Source organism: Nanorana parkeri, unplaced genomic scaffold, assembly GCF_000935625.1.
Source record: "Nanorana parkeri isolate BGI_ZX_2015 unplaced genomic scaffold, ASM93562v1 scaffold785, whole genome shotgun sequence".
NCBI classification, from domain to species: Eukaryota; Metazoa; Chordata; class Amphibia; order Anura; family Dicroglossidae; genus Nanorana; species Nanorana parkeri.
In genome coordinates this window covers 18,873-43,987 of record NW_017307053.1, presented here as the reverse complement: position 1 = coordinate 43,987, position 25,115 = coordinate 18,873, and the positions used below count along the sequence as shown (strand labels likewise).

The following is a 25,115-nucleotide window of genomic DNA, read 5'->3' as shown; positions in this document are numbered from 1 at the left end:
CGCTCCTCTGCTCAGTGGACAGGTGCAATATGAGCCTGCTATTTAATGTAATTTGAAATAGCCAATAGCAGGCTGGCTATTGCACCCCATTGTTTACATTCAGCTGCCGACTGCGGAATCTAGCCCCCGGCTGTCAGCAAGATGGAAACAGAGAATTTAATTAGCAACAAAATAAATGTAGTAGCTAAGGAAAGTTTTTAGTGTGCATATGTCTAACAAGCAACCACAAAAAAAAGGACATAGGTGTTTTTTTTTGGTGGTTGTTCAAGAGTGCAGCTTGCTTGAATGTCAGATATGGGGAAGGGGTTCCTGAACATACATCAGTATCTGTACATACAAACGCATCAGTTTTAAGGTTAGACTATATTGGCATACATATTACACAGCTTTGCCAAACAGCATTAGCTGTTCTAATTGACGCCTAGCAGCTTGTTCTTTTTAGTGCTCAGTCATACATGCAGTAGAAGCTTCCTTTTGGTTGACTGGTCAAATAGAGGAAAGTGACAGGTTAATTATTAGTCCATCACTTTTCTGCTTCTGACCCTCCAATCAATAACAAAATAGTAGTTTACTCATGACTAAGTTTATCCAGTAGGAAATCACTGAGCCAGGCCTATGTATTCTACCTGTCTATGCAATGGACCTGATATGGAAGACGGTTAAATTACAATTTGACTGAATTACACCATACATTTAATACAAATCAAGTAGCGAAAATGTATTTCTAATCACAACTGCATAAGTCAGACAAGGCATTTATCATGTAATATATTAGCTATGATAATCAATGCTTGTAAATCTGTCTGTTGTTACCAGATTTAAGCTGTAATTCCCATTATGAAATCAGTAAAAATCATTCTACTTAGTTTAAAAAAAAATAATAACGTGCTGCCCCACTCACTTCACATTATTCATTGCATAAACTTAATTTATGCAAAGAAGTTATACTGTAGGTTTGGCACAGCAGGTGAAGAATCTTAACTTTAGTAGCAATCTTTGTAGCAAAGTTGAATCTCTCAAAGGAACTGGTAGCTCTCCAGCAACCACAAACATAAAAATTCCTGTGCTGCATGTTCTGTTCATGAACTCTTAGCCTAGTACTGTATATGAAACATCTGTCCTTTTTTGACACAAAGAAAATGGTTTTGTTAATTCAGCTTGGTGCTTCTGGGAATTAAGATGACAAAGTAGGAGAAGTGTACTTATTACCTTTGCATTGTGTTCTGTTGCAAATGTTTCTAAAGGACAAAAAGGACAATGAAGGGGTGCACAGGGGATTACATTGAAATTTTGGCTGTTGTGATGGACAATGGCCCTTTTTTTTGTACTTTGCATGATTTAACCCCCTGCCAAGAATTATCAGATAGACTGTTCACTTTGCAAGAGACTTTTCTCTTAGCTTAGTGAATGAGGTAAAACGCTTCTGTTTTCCATCATCTAATCATGTGCACGCAAAAATACAGTTTTTTTTCCTACTATAAAATAAATCTAGTGATAAACAAAATTGGCTTTAGCAACACTTTAAGGGAAACAATTTAAGTGAATAGTGTACTTAAAATCATATACTGTAAGTTTCAAAGGCATTAAATGAGGTATACAGTACATTTCTGTGAAAATAGTTCTGTGAAAATACCGTATTTTGCGGTCCATAAGACGCACCGGACCATAGGACGCAGGGAGGTCCGGCGCGCCTCATGGAGCACTCGAGACTGTAGCTTCTGTCACAGCTTCTATGACAGAAGCTGTGACAGAAGCTGCAGTTAGTGACCGCTGAGACAGGTGGCGCTGTGATTACAGCGCCACGGTCTCAGTGATGACACAGAGCAGGCGAAGAACGTCTATTCTTCGTCTGCTCTATGGTTATCTCGATCGTCGCCGCTGCTCGGTTTTAATACGACTGATCTCATTAGATCACTCGTATTAAACGAGCAATGGCTCCTGCTGCTGAACTCGATCTCCGCCGCTCGGCTTTAATACGAGTGATCTCATTAGATCACTCGTATTAAACGAGCAGTGGCTCCTACTACTCGCCCGGCGCCCGAAACTGCATGCCTCGGGCATCGGGATTCGCTCCATAAGACGCAGGCACTTTTTCCCCCTCCTTTTGGGGGGAACAAAGTGTGTCTTATGGAGCGAAAAATACGATAAGCGGTATTCTCATCCCCTACTATGGCTCTCTACTACTATCTCTTTTTATTCATCATCTTACATTGTGGAACATTATAACATGCTATGTTACAAAATTATACAATAGGCAGGTCTATGGCTCTTGAGATACTGCTATGTATTAACATAAAAAAAACATATTTACTGACATAGCATAAATGGGAATGTTAAATGCACTCACAACATTGTAGAAACAGAAAGCCTGAATTAGGTGCCTACTGCGACAGATCCCTTCTAGAACTTGCACTCATGACTAGCAAAGCTTTGATAAAGGCATGTGCTCTGAAACCAATCAATGTGACGTGACTGGAAAGTGAGATGATCCTGGCTCTGCTATTTTCTTGGAGAATATTTGGTCCCACTATGAATGGGGATTCTAAAAGGGATTTTATGTAGTTTTAATTCAGGTTTGCTGTTTACCACAGCTAATAAATGTATATATTGTTTTTGTTTAATAAAAAGTTAATTTAAGGCTTACCCAGGATACTCTAAAGCTGCACAAACTTTCTTTAGCAGTTATGGTTCATTTATCCCTTGTGGAACAACATATAATTTGTTATCATTCACTATACACATCATTTCAAAATGGCATTTTAGGTACTTTTAGTTGTTGGTTCACAGAAATAATAATCCTTTTTTTTATTTAGAGCATTTTTTCCTCCTGTGGGGAATGCAATTATACCACACAGTATTCTGTACTACTTAAAATTGTCCACTTTACTCCATTGCACAGTTCTCCGCACCTGACAATGACTGGACTGCTATGTTTTGTGTTAGCATTGATGCAATGTTGTGGCCCCTACATACCAATGTTTATACTTGGGCATTCACAGATGTTTTCAAAGCATTTAGAAGGCTTTTATGATAGTTTATGCCAGGAAAGCATGCAGAAATTTGCAAAATGCCTCCAAGCACAAAACACTAGTGTGAACAGACCCAACAGAAAACAATGCAATTGCCATATCCCACCATTTACCAGATCAAATAAATTAATTCTTTAATTCTGTGGACACTCAATAGAGAACTGACTTCAGAACTAGATATTTTCATGTCACCACGGTTAGACTGTTATAAATGAAGTAATATGCACACTGATAGGATTACATCCCAAGAACGTTCGTAGGTTAGAACATAGATGCATAGGGTTTACTTGGATAAGATGAGGAAGAAATAAGGAGTTTTTCTAAATGAAAATGTCCGACCGTGTGGAAGTGCCATGGACACTACAATGCCGTTGGGATCTATTTTGCACTCCATTTACATTTAGGCCTGCTAACGAGATATCCTTATTTTTTTTAATTTAGTTTGGCTTTATAGTCTGAGGGGTTAGTTGTGTCACCCACTTTCACCACATTACTGATGTTTTTGTTGTTTATGTTGGTAAAGTGTCAGAGTTTGTGTTTATTTAATTCAGTTGCATTGTTATTAATGTAAGACCCAGGTTTGTTCCCAGGAGAGTGGTCACATTGGATCCTCGAATAATAACTCTGTAGTGAAGCTCTTGCATTTTTTTATTTGCGTACGGGGCATTGCCTATGGTTTTGTGTTTTTATTGCATTCAGGTTTGGTTATACACGGTTTGAGTAGCACAGAGATTACACTACTGTAGAGATTGTCCTGTCTTTTCTGTTTATAGTAGTTGATATAATGAGTCCTTAGGCTTGTAGTCCTCATTTGCCTTGTAAAGCATGACCACAATCTAACGTCCATAGGTACGTAAATAGGCTCTTTTACACCTTCATGTGATGCTGCAAAGTTTCTTGAGCTGACAACACCATAACCTAGTTTATGAGACACATTCAAAATGAATCATGTCACACTCTTAGTCAGATCTTTTTCCTAACTACAAACAGACGGAATCAGGCAAGTGGAAAAGATTATTTTTGCCTATGGCAAACACAACTACAACACTGCATAGATAACAAGCAAACTTGCACACACTTCATTCACCTGCCTCAGTTCACATAAGTTACTCTTCAGTCACTTTATTTTTAGGTACTTTACAGAGCCCCAGTGTTTTTTAACCTTTCATTTTGGACCAGTGTAGGAATATACACAAGTGACACACAGCAGTGCGTTAGACTACCTTACAATGGAGAGGCACTGTATAAGACAACTTTTTGTTATACACAGTGGTAGCCACCTTTACACATATGACTAATGTTTCCTTCATATACTTATACATTTTACAAAATAATCCTTAGGGCTTGGGAACAAGAGTGCAAATGGGAGTGTTATCCTGGATCTGAATGCAAGAGTGCCAAGAGATGAATTCCTGACACTAAGCTTGCTTCTACCTTTCATCTAAAAACAAATTTCTCCACTATGCATCAGAAACCCTTTATTGGTTCCTAATCATCCCATGCAGTTTAGTACAATATTGTATGCTATGACATTTGTATACAGCAGAGGAAGGGAGCAGGGCCGGCCTTAGGGGTGTGCGAGCAGTGCGGCCGCACAGGGCGCCATGGCAACAAGGGCGCCGTGCGGCCGACACAGCTCGTCCTCGGGGCGGCTTCTCTCCCTAGGGAGTACGTGTACAGCTGCTATGTGTGATTGTAGGCAAGTGCTAAATTACAGCTTTTTACTAATGTATTTATAGTTAATTTTCCAACAATATCCAACTTTTATGAATAGAAACATAACAGTGTATACTGTTTCGTTTTATGGATATTAGCAACAATCATTTTGGGATTGTTTTGTTCCTATGAAGACATACAGCACTGTGTTTTGCATTGCTTTATAATTAGAATACGTCTGATCCCTAAATAGGTTTTGTGATTGCACATATGCATGGCCACTTATAGACCTAATGGGACTCTTTTGGAGTTAAGCTACTAAAATGCAACATTCATTTTAATGATGTTTTAGGGGCATATAGAGCTTCATGACGGAAGAACAGCACACTCATCAAACATGATGTCACCAACATCTTATGACTTGAAGCACAAATGTGAGATGTTCACACTCAGGAAGCACGGTCCACCAGTTCAACTTTAGCCCATAAAGCAAGGTTATACATGAGGCTGAAATCCATTTGGCATTTCATTCCAAACAGTGATTTCCATAAATGCTGATCAAGCACTCATATGTATGAAATACATAAGACATTTCAGCCCTATTTATTCCTGTATGATTGTGTTTTAATTAGATGTACTGGTGGAGCATTTATCTATAGTAATAAAATCTCATATGCATTAAGCATCTGTGGACAAAGTGAATCAGTAACCACTATGTTCCGTGTGAGGTTTGGGCTGGTGTAAGAGTGGTGGACATTTATTGAGATCTTTTTCTACTTATAATAAACACAGCTTCCAGCCAACCAATATTAACATTTTGAAATGTTGAAGATTTTATCCAAGCCACTTTTTCAGTAATGATGAGTATCTGGAAAATACCCCAAACATTTATATCCACGTAGTTAGCAAAGACACCTTAATCAAATGACCATGGAAAGCCAGATATTGATTGTCGAAGTACAGGAGGATTTAACTAACTACTAGTAGCTATACTATCACCTGGATAAAGGGGCAGTGGATGTCGGTCGGCCCGTCCCGGGGAAGGGCGGTGGTGATCTGGCGGACGCCGCTCCAGATTGCGGTGAGTGGAGGCTCGATGCTCGGAGGGGAAGGAGATCTGCTGCTGTTCCGTTTGTTCCGTCTGCTCCGTTTTGTTGGCTCCCTCCAGTGGCAGTGGGTGGAGGTGCAGAGAGCTGGATGGTGGAGAAGCTGAAGGAGGTGATTTGGCTCCCCCCAGTGGTATACAAGGAATAGTGCGGCAGTTCATTATAAATCTGCTTATATTAAAGGACAATAGAAAGAATGAACAAAAGCACTAGAACTGGGTCAAAAAAAGAGAATGTTCCAGAAATGGATAATAGAAGGGGAACTAAGCAATCACCCCGTGAGCCGAAACAGTCCAATAAAGAGAAGCAGAAGGAAGTGGCTTCAAAACTGGAAAAGTTTGCTAGAGGAAATAACACAGGTATTGATGACATCCAAAAAAATAAAATGCGACTAAGTTTGGGAGATAAGTCTCTCTGTAAGGGGTCCAGGGATCTGTTTGTGGAAGAAGGGGGGGGCACAGGGGGGACTGTTGATATATCTAATGGACGTCTATCCCTGCAAGACTCTGATACCCCAGGTGACCCCACCCTCAGGGATGTGCTTTCAGCAGTCCAAGCCAGTAACACCACTCTGGCATCCATGGCGGAGCAAATACAAGCTACACGGATAGATATATCCCTTCTCAGGCAAGATATGCAGAAGTTTAGAGAAAGGCTGACGGAGGCAGAAGACAGAATTAACAAGCTGGAGGATGTAAATGCTTCTGTATGTGCCGATCTTAAAATGGCTTTGCAAAAAGTTACTATTACCTCTAGTAAGATCGAAGAGTTGGAAAACAGAGCAAGGCGCAATAACATCAGAATGGTGGGAATGCCTGAACAGGCTGAGGGGTTAAATCCGGTGGCGTACATGGAAAATTGGATCGTAGAGACAATAGGAAAAGAACAATTATCTCCTATGTTTATAATTGAGAGTGCTTATAGAATTCCTGCACATATGAAGGTACATACCACTAGAGCAACCTATAGCAGTGAAGACCTGGTAAGCTATATAGGTAATATCCCATTTAATACGTTATCCCAGGTCGATAGGGATAGTCTGGAAACCCCTCTTACTATTCAAGAATTGGAGGAAGCCGTGGCTAGTTTCCCAAAGGGGAAAGCTCCGGGTTTGGATGGGCTACCAATAGAGATATATGAGAAATATGCTTCTGTTTTGCTCCCGGTGTTGTTACAAACGTTTGAGGAAGCTTTAGAAATAGGGAAACTACCCGAATCAATGTATATAGCTGCAATTATTCTCTTACAAAAAAAGGGGAAGGATGTATTGTTGCCGGAGTCATATAGGCCTATATCTTTGCTGGGATCTGATGTTAAGATTTTGGCAAAAGTTTTGGCGAACAGACTATCTAGGGTTATTCAGAAGGTAATAAACTCGGATCAAAGCGGATTTATGCCTAATAAGTCAACGGCAGACAATGTGCGAAGGCTATATGTGAATATGCAAGTTCTGTTATAGATACATTTTTTGATACAACAGTGATGAGAGGTTTGATCTCAAAGATGTATGCAAATGTATTACCTGGGGTCTTGAATAAATCTCCCATGAAATGTAAAGTGGGCTGGGAGATGGACTTGGGGCCTCTGGATGAAGCCCTCTGGAGGGAGGCGTTGCTGTCAATTCAATTAGTTTCACCATCTGCATCACACAAATTGACACAGCTTTATATTGTGCATAGAACATATCGGACCGCTGAATTCCTACATAGGATAGGATTCAGGGAAAATTCTAAATGCCCAAAGTGTGGGGTTGAACCTGGATCGTTAATACATCTGCTATGGCGATGCCCGAAGCTGAAACGATATTGGCAGGAAATAGTAGACATAATAAATACAGCCTTTGGAGTCCATATTTCTAATAATCCCATGTTATGTATCCTGGGTATTTTTGAACCCATAAAAGTGGAATACTACACAAAAGGTGGCAATAATGAGGGCTCTATTCGTAGCCTGGCGTAGTATAGCCCTTAGGTGGATTTCAGCAGCACCTCCCACAGTAGAGGAATGGAAGAAAGAACTAGATAAAGTGGTTGGATTTGAGGGAATTATGTTCAAGCATAGAGGTACTATGGACAAATATGGTAAAATGTGGGATAAGTGGATTGAATATGGTAAAGGACCTTGGGTATAATATCTCTCCCATTTATTATTGGTACTCCGAAGAGTAATGTGGCTTAAGAAATATGGTATGTTGAGAGGAAAATTAATCTTATAAGGAGAGGTGTGGTTGTTTTTCTTTTTTTGTTGATGTATTGTTATCTGTTTTGTATTGCTGTTTTAATATGTAATTATGGATGTATATGTTTGTTTTATGTATTGTATAAGTTTTCCCCTCACTTGCTGATAGGAAATCTTTGGGGACAAAGACTGTAATGAAACCCTTTTTTAATTAAATGGAGAAGGATTAGTAGCACCAGTCAGGTTATTATAACTGCCAGTGTCTTCCTGTACCAGTATTGTACTTCGGTTCATGTACAATCTCCCCAAGTAGTACACAAACAGTAATTAAAACTTTATAAATGTATTTACTATTCTCAAGTCTATCAACAACTTAAAAAATAAACATTTTGGACTTAGATGTAGAGTTGAACTTTAATAGCTTACCGTTAAGCAAAATATAATATATAGAGAACTAAACATGTGGTTTCTCAGAAACTGTTTTTTTTTGCATGTAATTAACAAAGCTCATAAGGAGAACTTCCAAGAAAAAGACAGCCTTTTCATTACATAATAGCAGGTAAATTGCATTGTGCATCTTACAGTACACATTCCTGCACACCATTCTGGCAATGTGATCCCTTGTATAATACCTGATGTGCATAAATGCAGTACAAATAGCAGGAAATCCTATTGCTTGGCAGAACGCAATGGCTTGTGTGCACTGACCTTAATGTGCATAGCTTGCTACATCAGTTCTTTGCCCAATGCATTACACTGATGGTTCATGATTGAAATCAAGCAAAACAGAAGCTGTGCTATATTTCAGCAGAAAAACAGAAGCCTACCTGTGTCACTGGACTATGAAATCCTTGCTTTTAAAATGTAGATACTAATTCTTCATGTTCTGACAATTACATTTTGTATTTGCATATTTCTTCTCATAATTCTTTAATAAATTAATCTCATTTACAGCCGAGTGGCTCTACTTGTTATTTCATAGTCTAGGCTTGAACATAATCCTTTTTTTCTGTTCAACTCAGGCAGTCTTTTATCTTTTAAATTAATTAGATAAAAAAGTTATCCTATGAAATACTGGCTCATTTAGCCTATGTCAACCTCTGCATTCTGTCCCCGTTTAAAGAGGTGTGCAAGATTGCCCAATTTACTTTATGGTGATTCCAATTTTCTCTTTTCATTTAAATCATGTTATCTGTTCTTTGGGAGTTGTCAGTTATTCTGAGCACCATTTTTTTTGCGTCCAGCCATAATTATTCTAGTACTGCTGCAGTGACTGAAAACATTACTGAACTGAAAGAGGATAAGAAATAGTTGACACTCATTAGGCACCATTCACTTAATGAAGCGGCCAATGGTTTCCTCAGTAATCCAATGTTAGAAATGTTTCTGTAATACATGCAGAGATAGAGGGCTATAATGTTTTTTAGAATCAGGACACAAATCAGTTTCAAAGCGATTTGTAAATCTATCCTTTTGCATTAATCAATATATTAGCAGATTACATATATAACCAAGGAAAAGAAATGTAATTTGCTTGAAATAATAATGACAGGCCACCATAAATTGGGATCAGTTTTTGGTAGATATTAGAGAGTTAAACCACCTGAAAATGTCTTATAACTTTGTGTGTCAATTTCATGGCGGCCAATACAAGCACACATATCTGAGTCTTCACTATTGTTTATAGTGTATGTAAAGAGAAACTGTATTTCTTAGTAGTAAAAAGAGTGGGGAAAGCTTAGACCCACTGTCAAGTTTTTATTGCTGTCTGTGTCCCAATTTGGGGAGATTCACCCCTCTATTTGTCCTTGTGACCATAGTCACTAAGACAGAAAGTAAAGGTAAAATCCAACATTTTAGAACTGTCTTGAGAGCAAGAGGTGAGGGTGAACCTTCCAATGGGGACAAATGTTTTGGGGACAAATGTTACAGTGACAACTGTCTAACAAGGGAATTCCTCATGCTTTGTGGAGATTTCCTCTCACTTTCTGTTGTGTCTCTAGGACAGGAAGTAAAGGAAAATCTTCACAGGAGGAAACAGACAGCAAAAAAGTTATCTGATAGGCATTTCAACCCCCCAAAAAAGATTTGGCTATGCATACACTTTAAGGCTGGCCATATAGACATGCCAGTCACTGTCCAGCCTGATGGCATATAAACGTGCACAGTTATATTGAAGTTGATTTACTAAAGCCGTTTAGACATATTCACTTCATTTATCCAATCGTGTGAACAGGAAATTCCTGTTCACGTTGAATACCCAATCATGTGCAGATGCTTTTAACATAACTGGATAACTGAAGCAAACAACATTAAGACGATTTCTGTGTAATGTCCTCAATGTTTTTAGTAAATTAGCTCAAATGCAAAAGAATATGCATTTATATGTACTGAAAATAGATTCTAGTTAGACAAATAGACAATCTCCTGAGGTTCCTGGTAAACAATAGTCCCAAATTTATCAAGGGATAGAAGAGACATCAGGAGTTCCAGTAGTGGTCACAATATTATTCCATTTACTGAACTATAACCATTAGTGTCAGCAATAACGTTTGTTCTGCAACATTATGCTGACAATAACAGCTGGTTCAATAAATGGGACAATCCCAAAATGTTATGCTGACACTAATGGCTGCAGTTCAATAAATGGCATAATCCGGTTACCATCACCAAAACTCTTGATGTCTCTTTTATCTAGTAACTCTATGTGAGGTGGTGGAACTCCATGCCATAAGCAGAGCTCTAAAATACACTGACTAAAGCTGGGTTAAATTATATTATACATTTTTGGATCCAAAAGATCATGTTTAATAAGATGTTTTAGCTCTGACTAGATAGCATGAACATGCCACTGCAATTTCACAGTATTAACTTTGAAAATGTGCCCAGCCACATATGAAGTTAAAAAAAAATGTATTAGGATTTAAAAATGTGCTCAGGTTTATATGAAAATGTCAACTTTGTAAACTAATTAGATAAGGCAGTGATGTCTAGCTCACTCTATTCCGCACTACCATTCCCACTACCTATTTACTTTACTATGCCAGAATAAAAACAGGAATAAGACTTATCATGTGATACAGTAAATCCCCTCTTAGTCTCAAGTAACAAAGTTAAGAGTTTCTCTCTGTTGGATTTACAGTTAATTAATGGACAATTGTACAGTTGATTTCATTTGTGCATAATTGACGAGGAACTTTACCTCACCTTTAGAGATGTTTAATAATGACAATCTACAAACCAATACTTATAAATAATTGCAGGCTTTTTATTCGATGCATACATTTTGTTTTTTTCCTCCCCATTATTCTCACAGTGGCCATTTTTACTAAGGGTAGATTGCTTTATCGCACTTTAGTCCCTGGAACTCTTGCAAATGTGACTAGGGCATGTGACTATGCACATCATCTCAGGAAAAATGCCTTTCCCTGAGATCTCATAAGATTACAGATGAGATTTCCCAGCAATGCACTAGGTAACATTCCCAGGAAGCCATGATTGGGTGCAGGCTGCATCACTAATGCCCATTATGACCAGGAATTGGAAAAACAGTAATTGTAAAAGTAAAATAAAAACATGTCTGTTTAACTAATGAATGCAGAGCTGCAGGCTGATGTGATTTTTAGTGAAAGGAGGAAAAGGTCTGCTTTAAATCAATCAACAAAAAATTATAATCTGAGCGCACATAAGGAAGTATTGGAATATTAAATGTATCCATACTCAGGACCAACATATCACAGTTTCTTCAACAGATAAGATCAGACATGTTTAAAAACAGCATGTTGATGGAATACGTGATTGTCAAAGCATTACTTTGGGTATCCTTTATACACTAAAGTACAGTTATAGTAACACGGGCTAAAAAACAGCAATATTTTGCATTCTTTTATTAAGCAAATCTATTTTTATTTTTATTTTAAATTTGTATGTGCATTATTTGATTTAAAACACAGAAATGTATCCTTTAAAAAATATTGTAATGCATGTTATTAAAAAGATTGTGTATTTTAGTAATGTTAAAATGTGTCTAAAACCAAACATACAAATATGCCGTTGCAAATATTGCTTTAATTTAAAAAAATCAGTGTAAAATAGTTTTCTTCAAAATTCAACACAGTAACACAGCAAACAAAATGCTAACAAGCTCAACTAAAAAACAACAACTTGGGACTGCCTGAAGCTCAAAAAGTTGTTTGGAGGACCTTATGTCCAAAGCTGGCATTAGGAGAGGCTAGAACATCCACCTGGTAAAACTTAGAGAACACGTAAACATAAGACCAGATTTCAGTCGTGAAAAACGGGGAAACAGTTGTCAGGTGTTGAAAAGCCCAAGAAGCACTCAAAGATCTAGTAGAGTGTACCTGGTCAGAAAAGGGTGGACCCCAATTCTTAAGAGCATAAATGAATGATAAATTGCCTAAGCCATGGAGACATTGGGGAACAAAATCTGACTACCCTTTATGATGAATATCAGCAATGAGAAAGAGGGAGTCAGTCCTTCAAATGGAGCCAGTGGCTGTGAGGTAGATATGTACTGCTCAAGCGGCATTCAAACAATGGAGGGGAGTCTTCTTCTGATTTACTGGGAGCTGATAGAGAGATGGGAGCACCATGTCCTGGTTGTCCTGGTTAACACCACCTTGTTTTTGCATAAGACCAGAAAGGATTTACAGAATAAGGCCACCAGTCCAGGCGCACAACCTGCAGAGATGATGGCTATGGGGAAAACAACCATGTGAGTGAGTGTGGAAAGGTGGATATCCCTTATAGGTTCAAATTGGGGTTTTTGAAGTGCAGAGAGAACCAAATTGAAATGCCATGGCGAAATATGTGGGTGCATAGGGGGGGCCATATGAAAAAAATCCTGTATGAAAGTCTTAATTAAAGAATAAGTGGCTAATTGTCTTTAGAGGAAATTTGCACGTACTGAGATTTGGCATTTATTCATATTTAGGGCCAATTGACCCATTCATATTAAGAAAAAAGCCAGAATTGGTCCCAGGTATTTTATGGAATGAAAGTTTTCTTACCTTGCACCAGGAAAAGTATGCCTTCCATGTGCAATGGTAAGTCTTGCAAGAAGTTTACTAATTGGCAATTGGAGTCAGATAGACCTCTGTCCCTCAAGACCTGGGTTTCAAAAGCCATGCCTCTAAAGCCAGCAACCTCAAAGTGGGATGAGTAAATCTGCCTTTGGGACAGAAGTATTTTCTAGGCTACTAACTATACTACTAAGCAAAGTATGCATTCCATTTGTGATCAGGTCAGATTCCCACATCCACCTGGACCAGTCTAGAGGTATAAGCACCACTGAATTTCCCTTCATTCCTTCTGCAGAGCAAGTTAAAAAGGATTTTCTGGGTAGGGAAGGCGTAAGTTAGATTGTACCAGTATCACAGAGCAACCGGAGCAACCGAAGCACGCCCCGCTTCCAAAGGATCTCTGAAGATCTCCTGAAGCTAAAGCTACCCAGTTTGTTGTTGAAACTGGAGGCCAGAAGGTTCAACACCCAGTGTCCCCCACCTGTGGCAGAGGTTCTGGAACACTTCCTGGTGTTGTGTCAGGATCCAACCAAACCTTTTTAGGGTCTAAACCAACAGCTGATGTCAAGGTCTCTGCTGACTGTTGCCTCAAAAGGAGGTCATCCAGATATCCCACAATGGGGATCCCCTGAGGGCACATAAAGCAAGCACAGGAGCTAGAGCCTTAGTGAATACTTTGTGTGTGGAAGACAGATAAAATGGTGGGGCCATGAATTGGAAGTTTTGAAGAACCACAGCAAAAGAAAATCAATTACTGATGCACTGAAAAGAAGCCAGAATATCTCCCTGGTGAAGGAAGGTTATGACAGACCTAGTGGATTCCACACAGGCTTTTTGGGACTAAGTAAATACATTCAGGGCCATGAGATACAAGATGGGGTGTAGGCCTTCTTTTGCTTTTGGAACTGTGAAAAGGCTGAAACAAATACCCTGAAACCTTTCTGAAACATGAACTGGGCCAAGAACTTTTGTTCCAGATGTGTCCAAAGGGCTCCATGGAAATCTGCTAATAGGTGTGCCGATACCAAAAAGTTAGAGGATACAAAGTGAGAAGGCGGTGGGGAGTGGTTCTCTAGCCTGTTAAACCACTTCCCGTACCTAAGGTTCAAAGCCTGGCTTTCTAAAAGTCTGAAAAGACTGACAGATGCCCCCTCCCCACTTTGGAAAGTGTGAGCATCTCTTCATGACAAAGAGGGCTTGTCTGCTGGTTGGGAGATTAGGAGCCCAGGGTTTGCAGTGAAATTGGGATCCTGGCTCAGGTTTTGCCATAGACGTTGAGGCTATGGAGCAACAAAAGGAACTTTATTTTTTAACCCCACAGGAAGGATGAATTTTCTCTGCTTGAAGCCTAGGCTCCTTTTGCTAGGGTAGATGACCACTTTTACATCTAGCAACATCCTTGATGAGGGTGTCCAAAACAGCTCCTTTTGTTCACCCTCAAAAGAACATTCACACTTTACCCTGCATTATTCACTTTAGTCCCAGCGCTGTTTCCTCGTAATTGAGGACCACCTGAAGACAGATAATACTGATCAGCTAGCTCCTTAAGTGTTTGAGTGTCGACTTGTACGAATGGATTATTGCAATGATCAATTTTTAATGGTGTGGGGATAGAGGGTTTCAATTGTGCAGTCAGTTCATGTGAAAAATTGTTTTTACCTTGCATATTTAATAAATTTAATATTTTATATCATTACATAACTCTCCAACCCCCTTCTTTAGCTGCACTCTGTTCAAAAACCTCTCTTGGTTGAACAAACTGCTTTTACCATGTCCTAAGATAGCAGAAGGGGGTTGTCTTTGCCTAGCAAGTGAGAGATATAAAGAAGAGTTAAATAACTCTAACTAAATTAGGGTGAGGATCTCTGGGTACACCAACCCCTTTTTGTTCTAGGGATAATAGTGGCACCTGATTAAAATATTGTGGCTCCCAATGCTCAGCCCACATGAGTCTTCAGAGACTGGAGCACATCAGAGGCTGAGTCATGGCTCTGGACCTGGAAAGTGCCCTGATGTTAACATAGTACACATAGTAACAGTACACAGAGGTCTGGAAAGCGCGACAAGTAAAACCTGTGTCTGAAGGTCACATTCCAGGCATGCACTACAATGGTTAGTCCAGCAGGGTCTGGGTACAGCCTTGAACGATATTGCTGAGGATATACTGATCCAGATTATCAGAGACCAGTCTCAGTAGCATGTAGATAAAGTCTTGTTTGAAAAACAAAAATCTAAAAAAAAGAAAATGGCTAATAAAAAAATAAACTTTATCAATAGAGAAAAGATGTCCATCCTCATAGTACACAAGTGGAAAACTGAGGCATACATTATTTGTAATTGGAACATTTATATAGAAAGCTTAGCGTATCCTCCGGCATAGATACTATTTTTCCCTACAAAAGAATGGTTATATACAAAAAAATATACTTTATTAGAAAAAAAAAACAATCCGCAATAGCCACTAAAATAAAAAAGGTAAATTTAAAAAATGTATATTCCATCCTGAAGTAAACCATATTATTGGTAAAATACAATAAATAATATAAAAAAATGCAATAGTGCAATTCAGATAATTTTTATGCTATAAATACTTGATTAAAACTGATTAATCAAAATATCTGCTGTTGTAATATGGCCAAAAATGGTACAAGCTTTGAGTTAAATTGGTAAATGCTAATCCATACATTCAAGGAACTTTTGCTAGATCAATAGGAGCATGTAATCATCATTAAAGTATTGGCATATATATAACAGTCACCATGGCAGAAAAACAGATGTTTATATATGCCCCACCTAGGAAACGACCCTATTAGAAGAACTTGACCCTGTTCATTTACATGATATAATGATAACCAGTCTAAGCAGACTGCTGATCTAGAGAAGACCTAGCCTAATGTCTAAATATCATAAGCTGATGTGGGCCCCAGTTGAAAAAGGCTAACTGAGAGATGAAAATAATATCTAAGTTGATTAAGCAAGGCAAGCATTCAAAAGCATGAAACATCATCCATATAGTAGTTACAAAGGAAGGTTACTATAACTACTGGTATATAGTAATAATGCATCAGTTAAGCGCTTTTTACTAAAGTTTGTATATTACTCCAAATCTGTGTGGTAAATCAGAACACTGATGTAAAATAATACATTAACCAAGGAGCACTCAAGATGTCTTCCCACATGTTATACAATGGAGGGTTTGCAAAATTTCTAAGATTTAATCCTGATTGGATTTAGATGCATCTGTCATATAACAATCTTATAATAACAGATAAGTAGCTTAAATTCCCAGCATAAAATAGTTGTTTGTTAGATGAGCGTCTACATGCTAAATCATTTAACTGTGCATCTGTAATTACTATATGTTGAGTGAGTGCCACAAACTCTGTATCAATCCCTGCGGATAAATACGTTTCAATACAGACCACCTTCACTATGGGAAATTGGCACTATACTGTATAAAGTTCAGCAGCAACATACATATCCACAAATAGAGGCTCCAGGAAAACCGATAGTAGAAAAATCCTATTTGGACAAAAATAAGAATAAGTTCATATACTGTGTATGTACTTTACGTTAAATATAGACTTAGGGACTATATAACCATGTGAGATATTCATCAAAGTTTCCTAGATAGTCCAAGAATTCAAATCAGTTGGTCAATTTCACAATAAATGCAAATACAAAAGGTGTGGCATGGATCTAACCACTGAGACTGCAAAATTTTGTTGCCATCACAGGCAGCTTTCTCTAGTGGAAGCTTCCACAGATGTCTAAGCATCTGTTAATACCTTTCAAAGACTGACAGCAACATGGGTTTCCCTCTTACTGTTGGGATTGATAAATATTGTTTTGACTCAGCAAAAACTATGTTCTTGCAACCAGCTAATGTCTGTTTCAATGTGCATATATTCCAATTCACATTGCTAACTGTCAATATAATCTAAGCAGTGGCGGAACTACCGCTGGTGCAGCCGGTGCCGGGGCCTGAGGCTGTGGGGGGGCTGCAGTGGGGTCCGGTCATGGGCACCCCCACAGCCTCAGTGGGGTCCGGTCCTGCAATATGGGGCAGTGCACGGCCCTGGTGTACGAACACCGGGGCCCCGCACTGCTGACGGGCTTCTCAGTGAGGGGGCGGGTCCTGTGACTGTCTGTTGTAACAGGCAGTGGGAGGGGAGGTGAGTCACAGGGGGCGTGTGTGTGTCACAAGCCCCACCCCCGGCAGTGCACACTCTGATTAAATGATTACAGACAGGCCTCTGTTCTATCAAAGTTTGAGACTACATTAGAATGTGTGACCAGTGACGTGGTCACACATTTTAACGTAATCTCGCCCAGTTTTTCGGCAATGGAATAGGTGAAGCATTCCAACGCTTTCTCTGCTGTTCCAGGGCAGATAGGCATCGCAAATCGCATGTGTAGGAGAACCGATCTTCTCTGAAACAGCTGATCGGTCCTGAAATGTCACTTCTATCCGACTTTGTGTGTGTCTTGAAATGTGAGAGCGCAGTCGGAGAGAAGTGACATTTCAGGACCGATCAGCTGTTTCAGGGCAGATCGGTTCTCCTGCACATGCGATTTGCGATGCCGACTGCAATGAAAAGCATGGCGAACAGGGTATACTGAGGCATTACATATGGATGGATCAAGTTGTTAACCAAGTTAACTCATCAATGTAGAGCCAAACCAAGGATATTGTAGACCAGACCCATAGGCTAGCCAAAACATAACCGATTAGCTCATGCATTGTTGGGCTCACAGAATGTGCCATACAAAGATAGTCACCTGCCTGACCTCCAGTGTACTCACTGAGGGGTTTTGTTGTGATGTGGGGCAATGTCACCGATAAGCACCCCAGAGTTAACTGCAAGTATCAAAAGGTTGACATTCATAACAATAAATAAGGAATGGAAAACATCATAGTTTCAGCCACCCCCCCTTCAAACCACACAATAGTCAGTCACTATCAACTTGTGACCTTACTGCAAAAGCCAACAATATGTAAATTAATCGTTAAAAATATATATAAAGATCCTTTTTATATGTCTATTCCTGTTACTGCTTTGCCTACTACTTGCTGATGATGATGCTCCTAGCTTTACCCACACAATAACATTTTGCCATAAATGACACATGCCACGGCTCTTTTGAGATGTATCCGCTGTGGCAATGGCAGCCTGTTAGGAGAGCTAATGAAAAAAAAACTTTTTTTAAATTCTTAATTAAAAAAAACTAATATTCACATATCCATTATTGATGCTGCTGTAATCACTAGCTGTGCTACTGCTATAAAAAAAAATCATTTTTTTTATTTTATTTAATAGAAACATATAGAGTTGGCAACAACCAATTAACAAAGACACTGACCTTTTTCAACATTTCCTTTCCCGCCAAATAGAAATCCCTATACAAAAGAAGCACTTTTTGCAGTCGATCAACAAAGATTTCAGGTGAATCTGATCCAAGCTGATTCGCTCATTATTAGGGATGCACCGATATATCGGCCGCCGAAACATATCGGCCGAAAATGGCACTTTTGGCATAATGCCGAATGAGCCATGTTTCGGCCGATACATCGGCACATCCATGGTTTCTTTTCTCCCCGCTGGGCGCTGTTCCAGCGGGGAGAAAAGAAAGTGACAGCCGGCCGAGCGCTGCAGGACGAGAGCGCTCCTCCCACATTACATTTTTTTTTATTTCGGTTTCGTTTCGGTTTTAAAATTCCCCTTTCGGTGCACCTCTACTCATTATTCATGATGATAATTAAAAAACTCAATGGCATGAAAAGCTCTCATCTGATATTGATATTAAGAGAACAACACTAATCTCACCCATGAAGCAGTAGAGAGTTACATTTTTCTAATTCATGTGTTCTGAAAAACTTTGCATTTTGTACATTTTAGGGGAAGACCGACAAAAGGATTTGTAGTACCATACATCTTGCTTTTTTTGAGTTGCAGTACTTGTCTATGAGGATTATAAATCTTCATTTTGAGCTTCAGGATTTAAAAAAAACAGATTTGATCAAATGTTTAGTCTTATACTTAAGACTAAAACTATGCTTATAAATAAGCTTAGTCATGTTTTAGAAAGATGCTGCTTTACAACGAAAACCATATTGTACAAGTAGGCGAGAACAAATGTCCCAGTTCCCCATATATTTAAATGTATTGGATCTAACATTTTGCTGTAATTACTTTTTACAAAATATTTTAAAATGCACCTTATACATTCCAACACAATCCACCTTTTTATTGGTCTAAGGTGGTAACTACAGTCTTACTTTATCATGCAAAAGCCTATAACTCATTGGACAAATATGCCACAAAGCCTCCCAGAGCTGAGATGATCAATTCCATGATGGTTTGACTGTTTTCTTATCGAATATATTTTCTTATTCAATGCTAAGCCACAGATTTTCTATTTGATTTACTGCTGGTATTCTTATGGGATCCAAGACAATTGATGACTTGTCTTTACACACGAGGATCATAGTAATGCACCGTGAGAAGGTGTGTTAAGCATTGCCCTAAACCATATTTCAGAAGAGATTGCTGAGAAGAATGCATGTGTTTTGCTTAATGTTACATTTTATTACTCACTATTCGCATAACTAGTATGTTGCTTAAATGTCAACAAAACCCTGAGATTGCCGTGCATTAATATGCATCATCATGCATGTAAATGAGTGTGTTCCACAACATGTGGTATATGTGTGTTGCGATTCATTCTTAATTGCACCCTAATGTACATATTCAGCATAAAAATAACACCTGCCCTTCAGCGCAGATGGGATGAAAGTGTTGTGGTGCACTGCATTGCAGGCAGTGTTTTTCCCAGGCTGGTGCTCATTAAGGGCCTGTTCACACGACGTCCGTTTTCTGTGCTGACCTGATCCGTACGCGCCTGCACTAAAAATGCATCCCAATGTATCCCTATGTGTTTTATGGGCTACAGTTCTCACGTGCGCAGTCCGTTCAGGTTACGACAGAAAAAATACTGCATGTCACATTTTGTCCGGTCAGGAAACGGTCCAGAAATGCAAAACGTGTCAAAAAAGCGTAAAAAATGCACTGCACTGCAGCTAACATACTGGCAGCCCCACTCCAGCAAAAAAAATAATAATATATTTTTTAACTGGAACGCATCAAAAACGCAACAAAACACATAGGGGGAGGGTATAAAAATAAAATTACTTAAACTAAACGTAGATAATTTAATCATAGGTAAAAATAACACAGAAAGTAGTAAAAAAGGAGTTAATAATAGTGGGCTCACTCCAGTCAATATAGGAAATCCGTCGGCACATGTAAGTATAACTACCAACCATAACAATGAAAATAGTGGGGAACAACAAGGTGGTAAACTTTTTTCCCACGAAAAGAGAGGAATTAAATGTATGTACACCAATGCTAGAAGTCTGGCAAATAAAATAGAGGAGCTTGAAATTAGGCTAATTGAAGAGGACTTCCACATAGTGGGTATAGCGGAAACCTGGCTGGACACCACGCATGACTGGGCTACTAATCTAGAGGGGTATAACCTGTTTAGGAGGGACAGAGGTGGGAGAAGGGGGGGGGCGTTTGCATTTACGCAAAAAATAATCTAAAAGTGCATATAAGGGACGATATCGCGTCAAATAATGGGGAAGACGTGGAAACCCTATGGCTGGAGCTAGATATGACTGACGCTAGCCGTAAACTTCTCGTGCGTATTTGCTATAAACCTCCAAATATAGGGGAAGAGGGAGAAGTCAATCTTCACTCACAGATAGGAATAGCTGGGAGAGAGGGCAATGTAGTCGTGATGGGTGACTTCAATTACCCAGACATAAATTGGGCCAATGGAACTTCGGGTTCGGCAAAGGCGGGGCGATTTCTAAACATGTTGCGCGACAACTTCATGGACCAGATGGTGGAGACTCCTACCAGAAAAAATGCCATCTTAGATCTAATTGTCACTAATAATGCAGAGTTAATCGAGGATATTGTAATTGGGGAGTCATTGGGTAATAGTGATCACAATGTGATTACTTTTAATATTGAACACAGAAAAGGGAAGTGTACTGGAAGGAATGGAACCCTAAACTTCAGAATCGGCCAACTTTGATAAGCTGCGCAACCTAGTGGGGGAAATAAATGGGAAAACTTATTTCAAAACCTAAACACAGACCAGATGTGGGATTGTTTTAAAAACATTGGAAAAAGTCCAGCGGAGGGCAACCAAACTAATTAGGGGTATGGAGGACCAGAGCTACGAGACAAGGCTACTAAATTTAAACATGTTCACATTGGAGGTGAGGAGATTAAGGGGGGATAGGATCTCCGGACCTAAAAGTTGTTGTTTTTTTGCTGGAGTGGGGCTGTCAGTATGTTAGCTGCAGTGCAGTGCATTTTTTACGCTTTTCTGACGCGTTTTGCGTTTCCGCACCGTTTCCTGACCGGACAAAATGTGACATGCAGTATTTTTTCTGTCGTAACCTGAACGGACTGCGCACGTGAGAACTGTAGCCCATAAAACACATAGGGATACATTGGGATGCATTTTTAGTGCAGGAGTGTACGGATCAGATCAGCACAGAAAACGGACGTCGTGTGAACAGGCCCTAAAAGTGGCCATACACCTTACAATTATCGTTCAATTTTATTTGTGCCATCATCGCACCCTTGTTCAATTTCTGCACAAATAGCCCATTATGCACAGACCAATGTAGATTTTGATAATCGTTTGTCAGCAATACTAAATCTCCGAATTTCATCGATTGACATAACAGATTTACGTTTGCGCATGTGCAGTGTTCATGTTGTGATATTTCTTGTACGAAAACGCCACTAATCCATCAATTTTAGTCTGTGTCGACAAAGTTTTCCAGTCTGCACATTCAACCAAATTCGTCCAGTTGTACAGTAATTGCCATTGTGCACTTCCCATCAACTGGCCGATTATAGTACGAAAAATGTATTGCATTTGTTTTTCGAATGTTAATTGTAATGTGTATGGGCACCTTTAGCCTGAACAGGTCCTTAAGGTCAGCCTATTATCAAATGTTAACATGTATGTATGTACTGTATACAACCTGTGTACAACAATATGGGGTCTAGGTATATATAATTCGCAGATCCAGTCACTCTGCAAATTGCTGGGAATGTTCATTCTGTGTGAACAGAGGCATAAAATTAATGTTCTTAGTATATTTTTCTTTCAGGATGAATACAATTTAATGTGATCTATAATGCCATTACAGCCACTAGATGGTGCTGATGAGCATGGGAAATCAATGCTCATTTACTATTGTCCTCAGCTTCATCTAGTGACCATAATGCTGTATTATATTGCATTTGACTTGAAAAAAGTATATATTAAGAACCTTCATTTCTGCCTCTATTCATACAAAACAAATGTTTAGAGAGTCACAGAGTGAATGGTTCTGCAAATTGTTTATAAATAGAACCCTATGTGTGGCAATAGAAGGACAGGAATACTTATATTTTCTGGAGTAAAATGGTGCTCCAGATCTAGGTTTAAAGTGACACTAAACTCAAAAATTAAATAATAATAAAATCTTCTATTATATAAATAATCAATGACTGTGTACCTTTTTTTGTGATTGCTCAGCTCTAAATGCTCCAAAATTGTTTTTTTTCTTCATTCACAACTTCCTGCCAGAGGTTGGCTACTTTTCTTCTCCATGGACCCTATAGGAACTGAAAAGTAGCCACCCTTTGTACTGGTTCATGTGAAGGACAACAACATGCTGAGGGAGTGTCTTCTGATTCTGCCTCTTCTCAGTCTTCACCCACAAACTCTCCCCTCTAGACTCTGCAAGGAGCTGGGATTTCTTCAGCTCAGCCACACTAATATATGTTCTTTGATTGCTCTCCTCCCGGCTTACCAAGGAGGGAGTGGGGTGGGAGCAGCTTGTGAGGAGATTCAGCATGTGAGCTGTCACCAGCCTCATACTTCCTTCTGAGTGTACGCTCACATGCTGAATTTGGTCACACAGTCACACAGAAGATGGCTCCTACATTTGACATAAAGTTGTTTTTCCGTGGTTGTAAACTTGATGTTTGTTGTAGATTTGTTGCAAGTACTTTGATAATTTAGAGCAATGCAGAGGACATTACAAGCAGTGAAACTGTCACAGTGAGGGGAATTTATCAAAACTGGAGCAGACAAAATCTGGAGCAGCTGCGCATGGCAACCAATCAGCCTCTCTCTTTTGTTTTCAAATTTAAACTGAACAAACTGAATAGTGAAGCTGATTGGCTGCCCTGTGCAACTGCTACAGATTTTGTCTGCTCCAGTTTTGATAAATTCCCCAGTTTCCTCTCAGTCTTATGTGAGTTGTAGGCAATGAAAGATGTGCATGTGACCAGAATGAACGTGCACGGATCTTACTAAGGGACAGAAAGTGTGCCTTAAAAGAAGAAACACAGAAGTGAGCAGAGCAGACTTTCTAAAGGGATTAAAATAGTAAGACTTCATTTTAAAACATAAATACATGTGGTTTTGGAGAATGTTCATTGTGTAGATGTGTATAAGGAGAAAAAAAGCTGAGGGTTTTGTGTCGCTTTAAGGAGAGGATCAGCCATTTTGAACTCTGATTCTGCACATCTGGAGAGATCACATAACCAAGTGCCTAGGCTTTCATGCATGTCACCACCACTGCAGTGAATCTCCCCAGGAAAGGTTAGTATTACAGCATATTAGTTAGTTTTTATGAATCCATCCATGCAAAACTGTTATCTTAGTTTTATGTTAACATTTGAATTTAGGTTTGTTGTAAGGATTATTAAGGTTAGTGCATTTTAAGTTGTTTATTAAAGAAGCTGCTACCACACAGGTAAATCCCGCACACCTCCTCTCCAGTACCAACCACAGACCTCAGTTTTGCTTGACTGCAACGTACCTCCAATGAATAGAAAACAATACAGCCATGTACATGCAAGATTTTGATTCAAATTATCAGCAAGCGACAGCAGTTAAATAGAAGATTTAGGTAAGGTCACAATTCTGTTCTGAACAGATCATTATTGTTCTATGCAGAGAAAACCCATGTTGTACTCAAAACCTCCTAGGGGCGTCTTCGATTAAACCTTATCAGAAGGTGAAACACTTAATGGAGTTGAGTTAAGCTGGAGTTGTTCACTGCATGGAACAATAATATTTTTATTGATGCTCTTATTCAAAAGATAGTGTGGCCTATTTTATCTTTTTATCTTTGTTCAGGCAAGAGACATATCCTTGTTGAGAGTTTTGCGCCCACAGCTGATCCCCATAGCTAGACAGTGAGGCTTAAAGGATGCTATCTTTTTCATTAGAATATTGAGAAAACCTCAGTTAACTACAGAGTGCCTTAAAAATGTTAATGATTTGAATAAATCTTTCTAGTACCTGGACCTGGCTATAATGTCATGATATAGTCGTTAGATCATTTTCTATACACAGAATTTTAGGTGACATTTAGTCTTTGCACACAGTTATGAGCATTCTATATATTTCAAAGCAGCCTGTATGATCATTACAGAGCTTGTCATTTCATAAAGCCCATACAGAAAAGGATATTGTGAAAAGCATATACACAGATAATTGAAAATGGTACCATCTAATCTAAAGGGACTGAGAAGACCTATTGTCATTTATTTTCTCAATAAAGCTTGTGCTGAAATTAGAGCCTTTTCAAATTGCGGAGTGTTCACTTCACATCTCTCAACAGGAATACAATGAAATGAAAAAACACCAAAAGATACTGCATCCAGTTGCCAGCAGTATAATGATCAAGAAAAAGCAATGTACTTACAGGAGGTCCACGAGGGCCATCTTTACCAGGGGACCCTGGTTTCCCTCTTCTTCCCTTAAAACAAAAAATATCATTGTAATTGCAATGCTTTGGAACGGGCCATGAATAAATGTAATTAAAACAATCATAGTGCCTATTTAGAAGCTCTTAAAAAGTTTCCAGCAGTGGCATTTATGTCTGAGAGGTTGATTGCAACATGAATCAGTTCTAATAGCATCTAGACAGCTTTTGATCACTATACTTAACAATGCAAATGAATCAAAGAAAGGTAAATTGACATAGCATTTCCTGTTATTCCCCACATATG

General features: G+C 39.0%; 1 protein-coding gene across 1 annotated transcript in view; it reads right to left on the bottom strand.

Moving 5' to 3' along the window:
• The window catches only part of LOC108793876 (collagen alpha-1(XIX) chain-like), a gene marked incomplete at its 5' end in the record, with an annotated part of 105,107 nt that extends 80,245 nt beyond the window's left edge, over window positions 1-24,862 (bottom strand). Inside the window, one exon of the mRNA XM_018564828.1 lies at window positions 24,809-24,862. Coding sequence (XP_018420330.1) covers window positions 24,809-24,862 — 54 coding nt within the window. The remainder of the gene's footprint in view (window positions 1-24,808) is intronic.
• Between the last annotated feature and the right edge of the window lie 253 nt (window positions 24,863-25,115).